Raw genomic sequence first — 12,359 nt, forward strand, 5'->3', positions numbered from 1 at the left:
TGTTAATTTGGGGCCAATTAGAGGTGGCGCCGCCACCCTCAAGCGGTGGGATTTTAGGGCGGCATTAGGGTTTTTTGGGGGGTAAGGTCTCTAATGATGGGGAATATGAGAGAATATGAGTTGGGGGGGGGGGTACGGGCGTTTGGACCATTATATATTATAGGATACCCTAGTTCCGGACCGTTGGATTAGGGAAATCCAACGGTCGCGATTAAATGCATACAAAACGAGGTTATTTTGGTTATGGGGGATGCTGGACCGGGTTGGACATGGGTCTGGTCTGGGTATTTGAGTGGTTTGGACGGGTTTAGGGGTCTGACCCTGGTAATTTTAATTGAAATAGCCCAGAATCTGATTCTTTTCACCTTTTTTCCTTTCATTTTCTTTTTATTTTCAAATTATTTTAATTAATTCCAAATAAAAATAAAAACCTAATTTAAAATCTCAAAACTAGATTATCTTACCAAATTAAATTAATTAACTCCAAATAATAATTACCACAACTAATTAAGTGCCCAAATTAAAAGAAAATTACCAAAATTTGAAATTAAACAATAATGAATGCAAAAATAAATTATTTTTGTGACTTTTCCATTTATGTAAAACATTAATTTACAAATTAATCTCAAAAAATATAAAATTAATTCCTAAATGCAATGCGTGATATTTTTTGCTATTTTTCATGATTTAAATTAAATATGCACACAAAAATGTATACAAACACGAAAATTGGGCAATTAATTCCTAAAAATCAAATAACAAAAGAAAAATCTTAATTTTGGGGATTCTATAGGAGTAATTCATGCGAGGCAAAAATCACGTGCTCACAGTAACTGATTCGTGTATTTAGTGGCTTAGGGCTAGGAGGAAACCAAAATTAAATATTTTGCTATAAACCTTAAAAGGTATCTATAGAATATAATTTTTTTAAATGGTATTTATTTAAAATAAATAAGGTGTTAACCTTTGCTATAGGAGGTAAAAATTTCAAATTTTATTGGATTGTTATTGTTGTTTGTTGTTGTTATTTCATGGATCTTCAATTCCAAAGCAAGCTCATTATCAAGCCCAATTCACTTGGGCTTAGCCCAAAACCAAGTTTTGACTTTGTAAATTGTCCTACAAGTTTTCATCACATTGCCCCACTTCATGACGAGATATTTACAAATATAAGGAATATATCCACATAAAATATGCAATGCTTTTAATAGAACCAAAGGTGCCAAACTTCCAATAAAGCATACGTGATACTACTCGACTCCTCTCTGTCCCTCTCCCTCACAAGTCAAGCCATTAGAAACAAAAGCAGATAACTACCGGTAAGAATAATTCAATTATCCCTTAAATTTCTTCTTTTTTTCTTTTTCTTTTTCCTTTTAATTTTAACTATGACGTTTGACCAGTTTGTGCGCACTTAAATTAATCTCACCCGCTACCTAAGTTCCTTTTATCCTTTAAAATCTTATTACTAAATAGCTTTTAATATATTAACTAATTAATTTATTTTTCTTTAATAATAAGAAATACGTACGGATTTCGAAATATTTAAATTTTATCCTTATTAAAATATAAAGTAAGTTATTACTCAATTCCCAACCAAACCCATATTGTTTGTCCTTTTTTTAACCGTGGTTCAAGAATAAAAGGAATAATCTTTTGAAACACCAAACTTTTTTTTTGATAATATTAAAAAGATTTATTTAAGTACAATATAAAGTAGACTTAAAAATTTAAAACGTATAACTAAGGAGTTAAAAATTGGGCACGTCAAACACGCGTCGATTTCAAGGTGGAAATTTGCCCATAGATTATTAGAACACAGAATGACCATAATATTACAAGTAACAAATTTCCTTTTTTCTTTTTTTTTCCTTTTTCCTATAGTGTTAGGGTTCTTTCATTTATTAATTGTTTTTTTCTTTCTCTAAGGTAAATTAAATTAATTCTTTCAGCGGTGTGTACCCTTATCTGATCTTTATCTGGATTTGCCTACCCAAATTAAAAAAACAAAAAACAAAATTTAAAAAAAGGATTGTTTCATCTGTATTGGATTTCTTAAATTTTCATAATCTGTGACTTAGATACTGTTACACTTTATATAATTTAGGGTTTAATTGATAGATAATCGATTCACCTTTATTAGGTTGCAATTTTCACAATCTATGACCAAATATTTGTTACACTTTTACAAATAAATTAGGGATTTGTATTCTGGGTGAAAAATTCAAAGCAAATTACTAGTATTTCATCTGGTCAAAGGCCAATTTGTTGTGACCAGGAGCTGATATGGTGGGTAACGTCTCTCTATTTCAGTACTGGGTTAGGGTTAGGCTTTTTTTATTTTAATTTTAATTTTTTCCTTAAAATAAGTTTATGCATAGGTTAGGTTTAGATCTGTTGAATCTGATTATAAATTTTTGGTTATGATTTTTTCTAGTGTTTCAAATTTATATACTTATTGGTTTAAGCTGCTTTTGTGATTTGATTTATTCTGGTACTGAACTGTTTGTTGCTTTTTTGAATGTCTGGGTGTAGTGAAGAAGAGTTGAAGCTTAGATCAGTGGATCAATATTTGTAAGTACATAAGCTTCTGTTCTGAAGCTCACAATTTCTGAGAAAGGTTATTTTGGTAAAATTACCTGTTTCTGTGAATGTATGTTTTTATATATGGAATTCTGTGTTGTCTAACATGGTCAGTGATGATTCATATGGCCGATCTTAACTTGTTTGAAACTGAGGCGTAGTAGTAGTAGTTGTTGTTGTACATGTTTTGACTAACTGGACGATTTTTGGTGATTTGATGATCATCTTAAAATTGATCATAGTTTGATTAGGGTTTTACTGTTTCAATGTAAGCAAAGCTATTACTGACTACTGAGTAATGAATTTATGCAATGGCTGATCAACTGGGTAAATTGCTTTAGATGAATGTTTTACAGAAGAAATTTTCTGCTAATTTCTGTAGATCTATACTATTTTGGGAATTTATGCCTAATAATATGGATGGACTCTTTCAAGAGTACTTCTGAGAGTTTGTATGCATATTTGTACACAAGCAGTTTGGGACTGAGGCATTATTATTGTTGTTGTATTTGTACACAAGCAACAATTGGTCTTGATAGATTATCATATGTTTGTTTGTCGTCTTAATGTTGATTGTACGCTTTATGTAGAAGATTTCCTATATGAAATTGGTTCTTAGAGAACAATCATAGTTATCAATCTGTGAATTCAGCTCGGGCCCACTGATTTTTTGCCACAAGTAGCTATATGTACTTTTTTGAGTCTCAGTATAAACTTTCGGTTCTGTTCCATATCTTATGAAGGGAACTCGAGAGTGCATTCTTCTTGCCTCTATTTCTCACTTGTATATTGGTTGCTTGGCAGTCTGGAGGATGGGGACTGAACTTGTTAGACATTGTGTCAAAGAGGAGGATATGGACATTTCATCAATTCCGCCTGGTTTTGAGTCACTTGCACCCTTCACCTTAAGAAAGGTGGATAATAATAGACTCACGATTAATCAGCCATCCTCAGTGAGCGAATCAAAATCGCATGGAAGTCGGATAGAAGCATATATTGAAGGTACCGAAGATGGAAAGATGATTAAGTCACTTAGGCGTAAACCTGGGATAAACTACGGGAAGTATGAGAAAAGCTCAGAAGATGAATCCGAACCCGAACAGGTTGAGTAGCTAGCCAATTATTTTCAAAAAGTTTACTTATGAACCTCTCTTATTCTCTTCCTCTTGTGCAGAATCCCTTTGTAAGGCCGTCACTTCCAAAAGGAGTCATCCGTGGATGTGAAGCGTGTCTCAATTGCCAAAGGGTCAGTATATAGAGTTAACTGTTTTTTTAATATAAGATATTTAATGCTGGTATGCTGCTTTATTTTTCAGCCTATTATGGATTATGATATCATGTAGAAAAGTACCTATAAACAATTATATTTACAAAGATGCATCTCTTCATGGCAGCCATTTAGGATAATTTAAGTGTTATGGTAATTAAGATTAGAGCAGCATTTAGCACTCCGATCACCGAAAGTGTTTAGCTTCCAATGGAGTTGAGCGCACAAACATAAAGTTAAATGAGATACAAGCCAACACAGAGTTGCGGGTCTATTACATGTATATTTGCTGTTTTAAAGTTTCAAGCTTGGAACAGGTAACTGCGAGATGGAGGCCAGAGGAAGCTTGTAGGCCTGATCTCGAGGATGCTCCGGTGTTCTATCCAACTGAAGAGGTCCTATTTTACTTGGCTAATGAACCCCTTTCAGTATCTCTACTTAAACACGACACCCTTTCTTTTTTGTCATTACTCACTAGTCATTACATCAGGAGGATGCCTTATGAGTCTTGCCTCAGGTTTTCTCAATAACTTTTTTCAATCTCCAGGAATTTGAAGATACCCTGACATATATGGCTAGCATACGCACCAAAGCAGAGGCATATGGAATTTGTCGCATAGTACCGCCTGCTTCATGGAAACCTCCATGCCCTCTTAAGGAAAAATATATATGGGAGAACTCCAAATTTGCTACCCGTATACAGAGGATTGACAAACTTCAGAATCGAAATTCGATGAGAAAGATGTGGAAAGTTAATCATCATAAGAAGAAGAAAAGAAGAAGATGCTCAAAAACCGGAGTAGACTTGGGTAATGGTAGTGTTGACATTAGGACCCCTGATGAAGCTGCTATTTTTGAGGAGAGGTTTGGATTTGAACCTGGTCCAGAGTTTAGTCTGGACGCATTTCAGAAATATGCTGATGATTTTAAGGCCCAGTACTTCAGGCAGAATGAAGGGCAGTGTGAGCCTTCATTGGAGAACATTGAGGGTGAATTTTGGCGGATGGTCGAGAAACCTACTGAAGAGATCGAGGTGACACTCTTTGCTGATTTTTTTTCTTGTTTTGCGCACCATCTAGGTTATGATGTATAACACTTTCTCCCTTTCTGTCATTCCTTTGTCATCATTTGCTAGGTTCTTTATGGGGCTGACTTGGAAACTGGAGTATTTGGCAGTGGGTTCCCTAAACATGGCCATCAAGTTGGCTCTTCTGACCCGAAGTATGTAAACGCAGGATGGAACTTAAATAACTTCCCTAGGCTTCCAGGTTCTGTTCTTACATATGAGAGCAGCGACATATCTGGTGTTTTGGTGCCTTGGCTTTATATAGGAATGTGCTTTTCATCATTCTGTTGGGTAAGGAATATAGTTTTCCTCAGTTGCTTTATAATGTACTGTGGTACACTGAAGTTTGTTGGGTGCAACTGCCTCAACAAGTTTTTTTATTGACTGCGTAGCTACTGTAGGTGCCAATTTCTCTTCGCAAATTGGGTTTCTCTCGCATGTTGAAATAAAATTGGCGCACACCTTTTTCATATTGCTTCTGTATTTCAAAATTTTCTTCTTTGATTAAAGATCTTGTAAATAATAATTCTAAAAAAAGAACTTGTAAAACCTTCAATAAGAATGGAAATATTCACAAATGGTGTTTTGAGTAAGCTCCAGATCGTGTTTATTCGAACTACAAATGGGCGGTATTAGTGATTCCTTGGTTGAGATTATTCCTTTCTCTATTAGTGATTCCTTGGTTGAGATTATTCCTTTCTCTTGCATTGAGCAGGAGCTAATTTAAAGTCAGTCAGAGTTGAGGTCATATTTTTTGAAAATAAGAAGTACTAGTTGTTATTGGGTCTGTTCTTGACAACACAATCTTTTCTTTTGAATTGGGCAGCAGTGTAATTTAGTTTGCTTGAAATATATGAGCAGTGCCATTTAGTATGCTTGAAATATATAATTTGGATGATCATTCTTTTCTTTAACAATAGACCCTTGTGGTTCGGCCCTTCCCCGGACAACGGACATAGCGGGAGCTTAGTGCACCGGGCTGCCCTTTTTATTCTTTTCTTTAACAACCTGAAAACATAATGTCATTCGTGCTTCTGTCTTATTTACTTAACAATTTTCTTTTCTATATATTCTCAACCAACAGCATGTTGAAGATCACCATTTGTACTCATTAAATTATATGCATTTTGGGGCTCCAAAAATGTGGTATGGTGTGCCTGGAGCAGATGCGTTGAAATTGGAGGCTGCTATGAGGAAGAACTTGCCTGATCTCTTTGAAGAGCAGCCCGACCTGCTTCACAAGCTGGTGAGCCCAATCTTCATTTGATTGAAAAGTAATTGAATCCTATTAACATGTCTCTTTGTTGGTAGTCCCTATTCAAGAATGACATCTTTTGCTAAAAGTCCTGTTCTACTACCATCGTCTTTTTAGGGTTGGGAGGAACAGAGGTGATATGTGCTTCCATTTATATTGTTGGATACTGTAGCGTCCTCATCAAATTCAAATGTAATCAAGAAACTGTTTTACTGTAAATTTTGCTCTTCTTATGGAAGATCTGTCTGCTGTGTCATTTGCTAGGTTATTCTTTACAAAGAGGTGACAGTGAATTTGCCACAGGAGTTGGCTTCTAACCTCTTATAAATTGTTTTTATCTTTTATCAACACCCTATTATTTTATGCAGGTTACACAACTATCTCCCTCAATATTGAAGTCTGAGGGAGTTCCAGTTTATCGGTGTGTCCAAAATCCTGGAGAGTTTGTTTTGACCTTCCCAAGAGCTTATCATGCTGGTTTCAATTGTGGCTTCAATTGTGCTGAAGCAGTAAATGTTGCTCCTGTCGATTGGTTACCTCATGGGCAGAATGCGATTGAGCTTTACCGTGAGCAGGGCCGGAAAACTTCCATATCCCATGATAAACTGTTACTGGGGGCAGCTCGAGATGCAGTCAAAGCACACTGGGAACTTAATTTACTGAGGAAGAATACCTCAACTAATTTACGATGGAAAGATGTTTGTGGAAAAGATGGAATTTTGTCAAAAGCACTAAAGGTACAAATTTATTCGAATTAAATAGTTGCATTCTTTTGGCAGATGTGCACATAGCAACACCAATATTCTATTGATGGATAGTCCTTAATCTCCATTTCCATTTTTCTCTTATCTTTCTTTTGTTGCATTGAGGGTATATTTTCCTTTCTTATCCTTTCATGTTTGGGGGATTTGACTGATATATATAGATTTGGTCATACTGGTACCACATTTTAGTTCTATTTCCATACAAGTTATGCTACTAAGCCTAGTACCTTTTAATTCAACTTCACTCCTGAATTATCTTTTTTGCAGAACCGTGTTGAGATGGAGAGAGTGAGGAGGGAGTTTCTTTGCAATTCTTCACAGGCACTAAAGATGGAGAGCACTTTTGATGCTACTAATGAGAGGGAATGTAGTGTATGTTTTTTCGATCTACACCTGTCCGCCGCCGGCTGTCATCATTGTTCGCCGGATAAATATGCATGCTTGAACCATGCAAAACAACTGTGCACTTGTTCCTGGGGTGCCAAATTTTTCCTCTTCCGTTATGACATCAATGAGTTAAATGTACTAGTTGACGCTTTAGAAGGGAAATTGAGTGCAATTTATCGATGGGCCAGGCAAGATCTTGGATTGGCTTTGAGTTCTTACGTAAACAAAGAGAGGCAAGTTGCAGGGCTTGTTGGTAAGTTATCCTGTAAAACTGAGGTACCGGTGCTAAAAGAGACAATCACAGGATCCCCTATAGCTTCCATAAAAAAGGAAAAGGATGATGGAAATGCAAATCTCTTGACAAGGGCCAGCGATATTACTTTATCATTGCATAAAAATAAACAATCCAGGGAACCATTAGCTTTGGAATCAATTAAGGCATCCTCTATGCCTGACAACTCTTCTCATGGAATTAAGGGAGCAAAGAATGGCTTCCAGAGCAAAAGTGAAGAATCTGTAAAGTTGGTTCCTGATAATAGAGCTCCAGTTTTGGCTTTGGAATCAATCAAGGCATCCTCTACCGCTGGCAATTCTTCTCATGGAATTAAGGGGCCGAAGAATGGCATCCAGAGGAAAAGTGAAGAATCCATAAAGTTGGTTCCTGGTTATAGAAATACAGTTTGTCAACTTTCTGTGGAGGGTGGGTCATGTAGTAAGAAATTACCGACAGATAAGCATGAAGCGAAGGGCTCTTCAGGTCTTGGTGATGGTGATGTGATCCTTCTCAGTGATGATGAGGGAGAGGAGATGAACAGATCAGTTCTTTTGGGAGATACTGTGGATAAACGTACAATGAGCATGGGTAGCAGTGCTAAACCTGTCTCAACAACATCCATTAATGATGAGAAGGTTACCGGAGACAGAATTAGTGGTTCATCTAGTTCAGAGAGCATAAAAGTTGAGGATAATGCAAAAGATTTAATACATCAGAGACTTGATCAAGAAACACATTCTTCCCTTGGAGGTTCTTCTGTAATTATGGATCTTGATAAACATGCCCAAGGTTCTCAGGCTACAAAAGGGACTTCTGGATGTAGTATCATTTTAAGAGATGCAGATGCTTGTCCCAAGCCCCCACAGCCATGTGACTCTAAACCAAATAAAGAAGATAACCAAAATAAGGAAACGGAGTGTCCACAACCTTTATCAAGTGACTCTCCCGTCTCTCAAAACAATTTGGACAGATATTTTCGTCAGAAAGGTCCTCGTATTGCAAAAGTCGTGAGGAGAATCAATTGCAATGTGGAACCTCTAGATTATGGAGTTGTTCAGCCTGGCAAGCTATGGTGCGACAATCGGGCTATTTACCCCAAGGGTATGATGCCTGTGAATTACTCGTATTTATCTTTAGTCAACTCTTGGAAGTAAAAATAGACAAATTTGTTCGTGTGTCAAATGCAGGATTCAGGAGCCGGGTCAGATATATTGATGTTTTAGATCCAGCAAATATGTGCTACTACGTTTCTGAAGTTCTGGATGCAGGGCGAGATGGGCCATTGTTTATGGTAATTAGATATTCTGTTTGAATGGAACTATTTGTCGAATCAATTTGTGTACTTGTGTTAGCGGAATTCTTATTTTTGGCTATTGTGGTGCGCTTCAGATTGCCACAGTTTCGTTCTTGTTTCCTCTGCATTAAGTTTTCCATGCAGAGTTGAGCCGCACTTCATTTCTTGCCAGTTGCCATATCTTGATAACATGTTTACTGAATAATTATCATGGCGAGGTTTCTCCATGAAGCTTCATTATCTTTCCACTTCAACTGCATTATGTTAGTAAACAACTTCTCGAGCATATTACCAAGTAATGGCTACAAGTCAGATTTGTTGTTTCTTTCAAAAGCTTTGTGAGTTTCTGCTCAGGTTGTAGTTTGCCTTTAGGCAATTTGACTGCTACAATATTAGCTAGATGGATAGTCTTGTATCAGCTCATGAAAACATTCACAGCCTACATCTTTGAGGGTTACTTCACAGCTTTTTCCCTGTTTGCCCTTTCTTTTTTGTTTACCTTCGCTGTGACAAGCTTATTGGTGTCTTTGTTGCTATGTATTACTTGGTTATTCACGCCATTGTGTTGTCATACTATAATACTATTCCTGCTATTCTGGCGTCATACTGTAATGTTATTCCTGTGTTCATGCTATTCTTGCGTCATACTGTAATGTTATTCCTGCCATTCTGGTGTCCTCTCTTTAAGTGGAAAAATGGTCCTTGCAGGTCTCGTTAGAGCATTGTTCGAATGAAGTTTTTGTTCATTTATCCGCTGTCAGATGCTGGGACATGGTCCGGGAGAGAGTGAATCAAGAAATAACAAAGCAACATAAGTTGGGAAAACTGAAGCTTCCTCCTTTGCAGCCACCTGGAAGTCTTGATGGCATGGAAATGTTTGGTTTTTCTTCACCTGCAATTATACAGGTCCTTCCACTTATGTTCTTGAATTTGATTTTAGATCTTGGTAACTTTCTGGCACGACACAATACTAATATGTTAATCTTTGAAGGGATTTCATTTCCGATTATCTCCTAGATAAAAAAATGTGAGAAACAACATGAAGGTTGAAAGAAAATATGAAATGTAATCTAAAAGATATATCGTCTTGATGTTTTCATTTGATTTCATCCGTGCAGGTAATTCAAGCTATGGATCAAAATCAAGTGTGTTCAGAATATTGGAAATCTCGACCTATGATGCAGAGAGCACCATCCGCATCTGTTAACGGTTTGAAACTCAATATAAAATCCGAGATCTCAAATGATCTTGCCGGAGCTGATACAGTACTCAGTGGCCTGATTAAGAAGGCAAACTCTGAAGAACTTCATGCATTGTACACACTTCTCAAAACCAATAATTTGACCCCTAATCAAGGTTTAATGACTCGGCTTCTTAACGAAGAGATTGATAAGCGAGGAAGATGATTAGATTTACAGCCTCGTCGAGGCTTTGACTTCTCACAAGGAGTTAACCCTGTAAATGTTCAACCACATTCTAGTTTTAGGTTAGATGGCATTAGGTTGACCCCCATTTCTTGAAATTTTGCACTGGCTAATAGCAAGAAAAGCCCGTCATATAGTTACTTTTGGACTTTGGTTCTTCCATTCTTTGAGAAGGATGATTGAAATAGAAAATTCTTTTTCCAATCTTGCTATAGTAATTGTTGCTGGTAAACATTAATCATCCCAGAATTCATACTTGGAAAGAGTTCGAAATTAATTTATAATAGCAAGCTTTTGAATGGTGAATCTCATATGGTTGAACTGTCCGTGAATTATATTCACCCTCTGCAAAGGCCCCCCCCCCCCCCTCCCCCTCCAACACACACACACACACAAAAAAAAAGAATCTTCGATATAGTCCTTTGGTAAATACTTGTACCTGGTGCTTACACCAAAACATATTAATTTATCCTAGTTAAATGATTAAATGAGGTTAAAATATATATTAATTAATCCTAGTTAAGTAATATTTTTTCTCTTATTGTTACCATTCTCAAAAAAGAAGAAGTTAAGTGATAAATTTTTTATGTGCAAACACGTATTATGTATATATTGATTTTACGTAAACATCATATGCAATTAAGTTTTTAACATCTCGCGTACTGTCAAAGCTTGATTTAAAGGTCTCATTATCATGTAACAATGACCAACAACAAGAAGCTAGTTTGGTAAGCAATTAAAGCATAACATTTGAAAAAGGAAATTTTACACGCTATAACTAAATAATGCATCATATTTATTGTAAATCAAAATATTTTTTTTCAAAAAACTATTTATAGCCACTTTTTATATTTTATAGCAAAGTAAAAATATATCCAACTTATCCCTCGACTTTTCCTTCAACCCTCTCTTCTCCCTCAATTTTCTCTCTTCACCCTCGGCACGACCGTCATCTTCTCCGGCGACTCATCGCCATTGCCAGATATGTTCAGATTTTCGGCGACTCTGCTTCAGATTTCCGTCTTCTCCAGCAATTCTGCTTCAGATTTTCAAAAGCTCAATTCATAGCCATGGTCAGATCTGTTCTCCTACTTCCTCTTCGCTTCCACCATCGGGAGTCTGCCATCTCCGTCGCACCTCCAACTCTTACCTCGACAGAGAGAATAGATCTGAAACTTTCCGCACGGATGAATTTAAATCTAGCTCTAGTAGCTCGGTGAAGAGAATAGATCTGAAACTTTTCAATATGGATCTATGGTTTTTTCTCCTTCTTTGTATCTCACGTATGAGTGATTCGTCTGATAGTATTTTGGTAGATATAATGTGATAGTGTATTTTCAGATCTGGTTGGACTTTTGTTCGTGTCCATTTTTAGTTTTAGTAAAATGCATACAATATTTGCTTGGCCGGAAGACGCCATCTCCAGTAAAATTTCTTCACTTCTTTGCTATTAAGTCTCCAAAGAAAATTAGAAATACAATGTATAGAATCGAATTGAATACAACGACATATATCACATGTTAAGCAGTTAGTAACCGAAATATAATTAGCTAAATTATAGCTCACCTATCAATAAGCCTCCAAACAATAGGCATTTCTGAAAGTTTTCTTGAAAAAAGATTAAGCGCAACATCTTTGTACGCTATCAAGCAAATCAGTGGCTTCGTAGGCACTTGATGAAGGATTAATCCCTCATTCAAGTATTAGGGCCTAGCTGACTCATTTTCATGAAACTAATTGGACCTAAATTGTACTGCTAAATTATCTTGAAATGACACGAGGCACCCACTCTAAATGGATATTATTTAGGAATTAGTCGATGTGTCTTGAATTTCAGTTTTTCAATTCAATTTTTCGGGACACAAATATCATAAATTTTTTAAGATTTTTAGTTCAGATTTTTATGATAAAATAAGTAATGACTAATCCCTATATAGCACCCTAAGAACTGCATTGCTCTTGCCAGAAATATGCAGACCAAATGTGGGAGTATTTGGGATTAACTGATCGACCATACAATTATATTAACGACTACAAAAGATCGT

General features: G+C 36.3%; 1 protein-coding gene across 4 annotated transcripts; it reads left to right on the forward strand.

The window, feature by feature from the left end:
• Positions 1–1,193: 1,193 nt before the first annotated feature.
• LOC104249870 (putative lysine-specific demethylase JMJ16) lies at positions 1,194–10,555 on the forward strand. Of its 4 annotated transcripts, none has more exons than XM_009806381.2 (13): positions 1,194–1,319; positions 2,536–2,574; positions 3,388–3,686; positions 3,758–3,829; positions 4,168–4,245; positions 4,398–4,883; positions 4,986–5,207; positions 6,001–6,162; positions 6,540–6,908; positions 7,203–8,697; positions 8,784–8,887; positions 9,599–9,796; positions 10,009–10,555. In XM_009806381.2, the coding sequence occupies exons 3-13, from the start codon at positions 3,396–3,398 to the stop codon at positions 10,294–10,296; spliced, it is 3,765 nt and encodes a 1,254-aa protein (XP_009804683.1). In that variant the 5' UTR covers positions 1,194–1,319; positions 2,536–2,574; positions 3,388–3,395; the 3' UTR covers positions 10,297–10,555. The 4 variants fall into 4 exon arrangements, with proteins under 4 accessions (XP_009804683.1, XP_070027862.1, XP_009804682.1 ...); XM_070171761.1 differs by lacking the exon at positions 1,194–1,319 and adding an exon at positions 1,823–1,841; XM_009806380.2 differs by lacking the exon at positions 1,194–1,319 and adding an exon at positions 1,840–1,929.
• Positions 10,556–12,359: the final 1,804 nt, after the last annotated feature.

The sequence above is a fragment of the Nicotiana sylvestris genome, chromosome 4 (genome assembly GCF_000393655.2).
Source record: "Nicotiana sylvestris chromosome 4, ASM39365v2, whole genome shotgun sequence".
NCBI lineage: Eukaryota > Viridiplantae > Streptophyta > Magnoliopsida > Solanales > Solanaceae > Nicotiana > Nicotiana sylvestris.

Bases quoted from the DNA above. Each gene is read 5' to 3' on its own strand.
- LOC104249870 (XM_009806381.2), top strand. From the start codon at position 3,396: ATGGGGACTGAACTTGTTAGACATTGTGTCAAAGAGGAGGATATGGAC. The intron at 3,830-4,167 runs GTCAGTATATAG...AGCTTGGAACAG, and splicing joins CGTGTCTCAATTGCCAAAGG to GTAACTGCGAGATGGAGGCC. The intron at 8,698-8,783 runs GTATGATGCCTG...TGTCAAATGCAG, and splicing joins TCGGGCTATTTACCCCAAGG to GATTCAGGAGCCGGGTCAGA.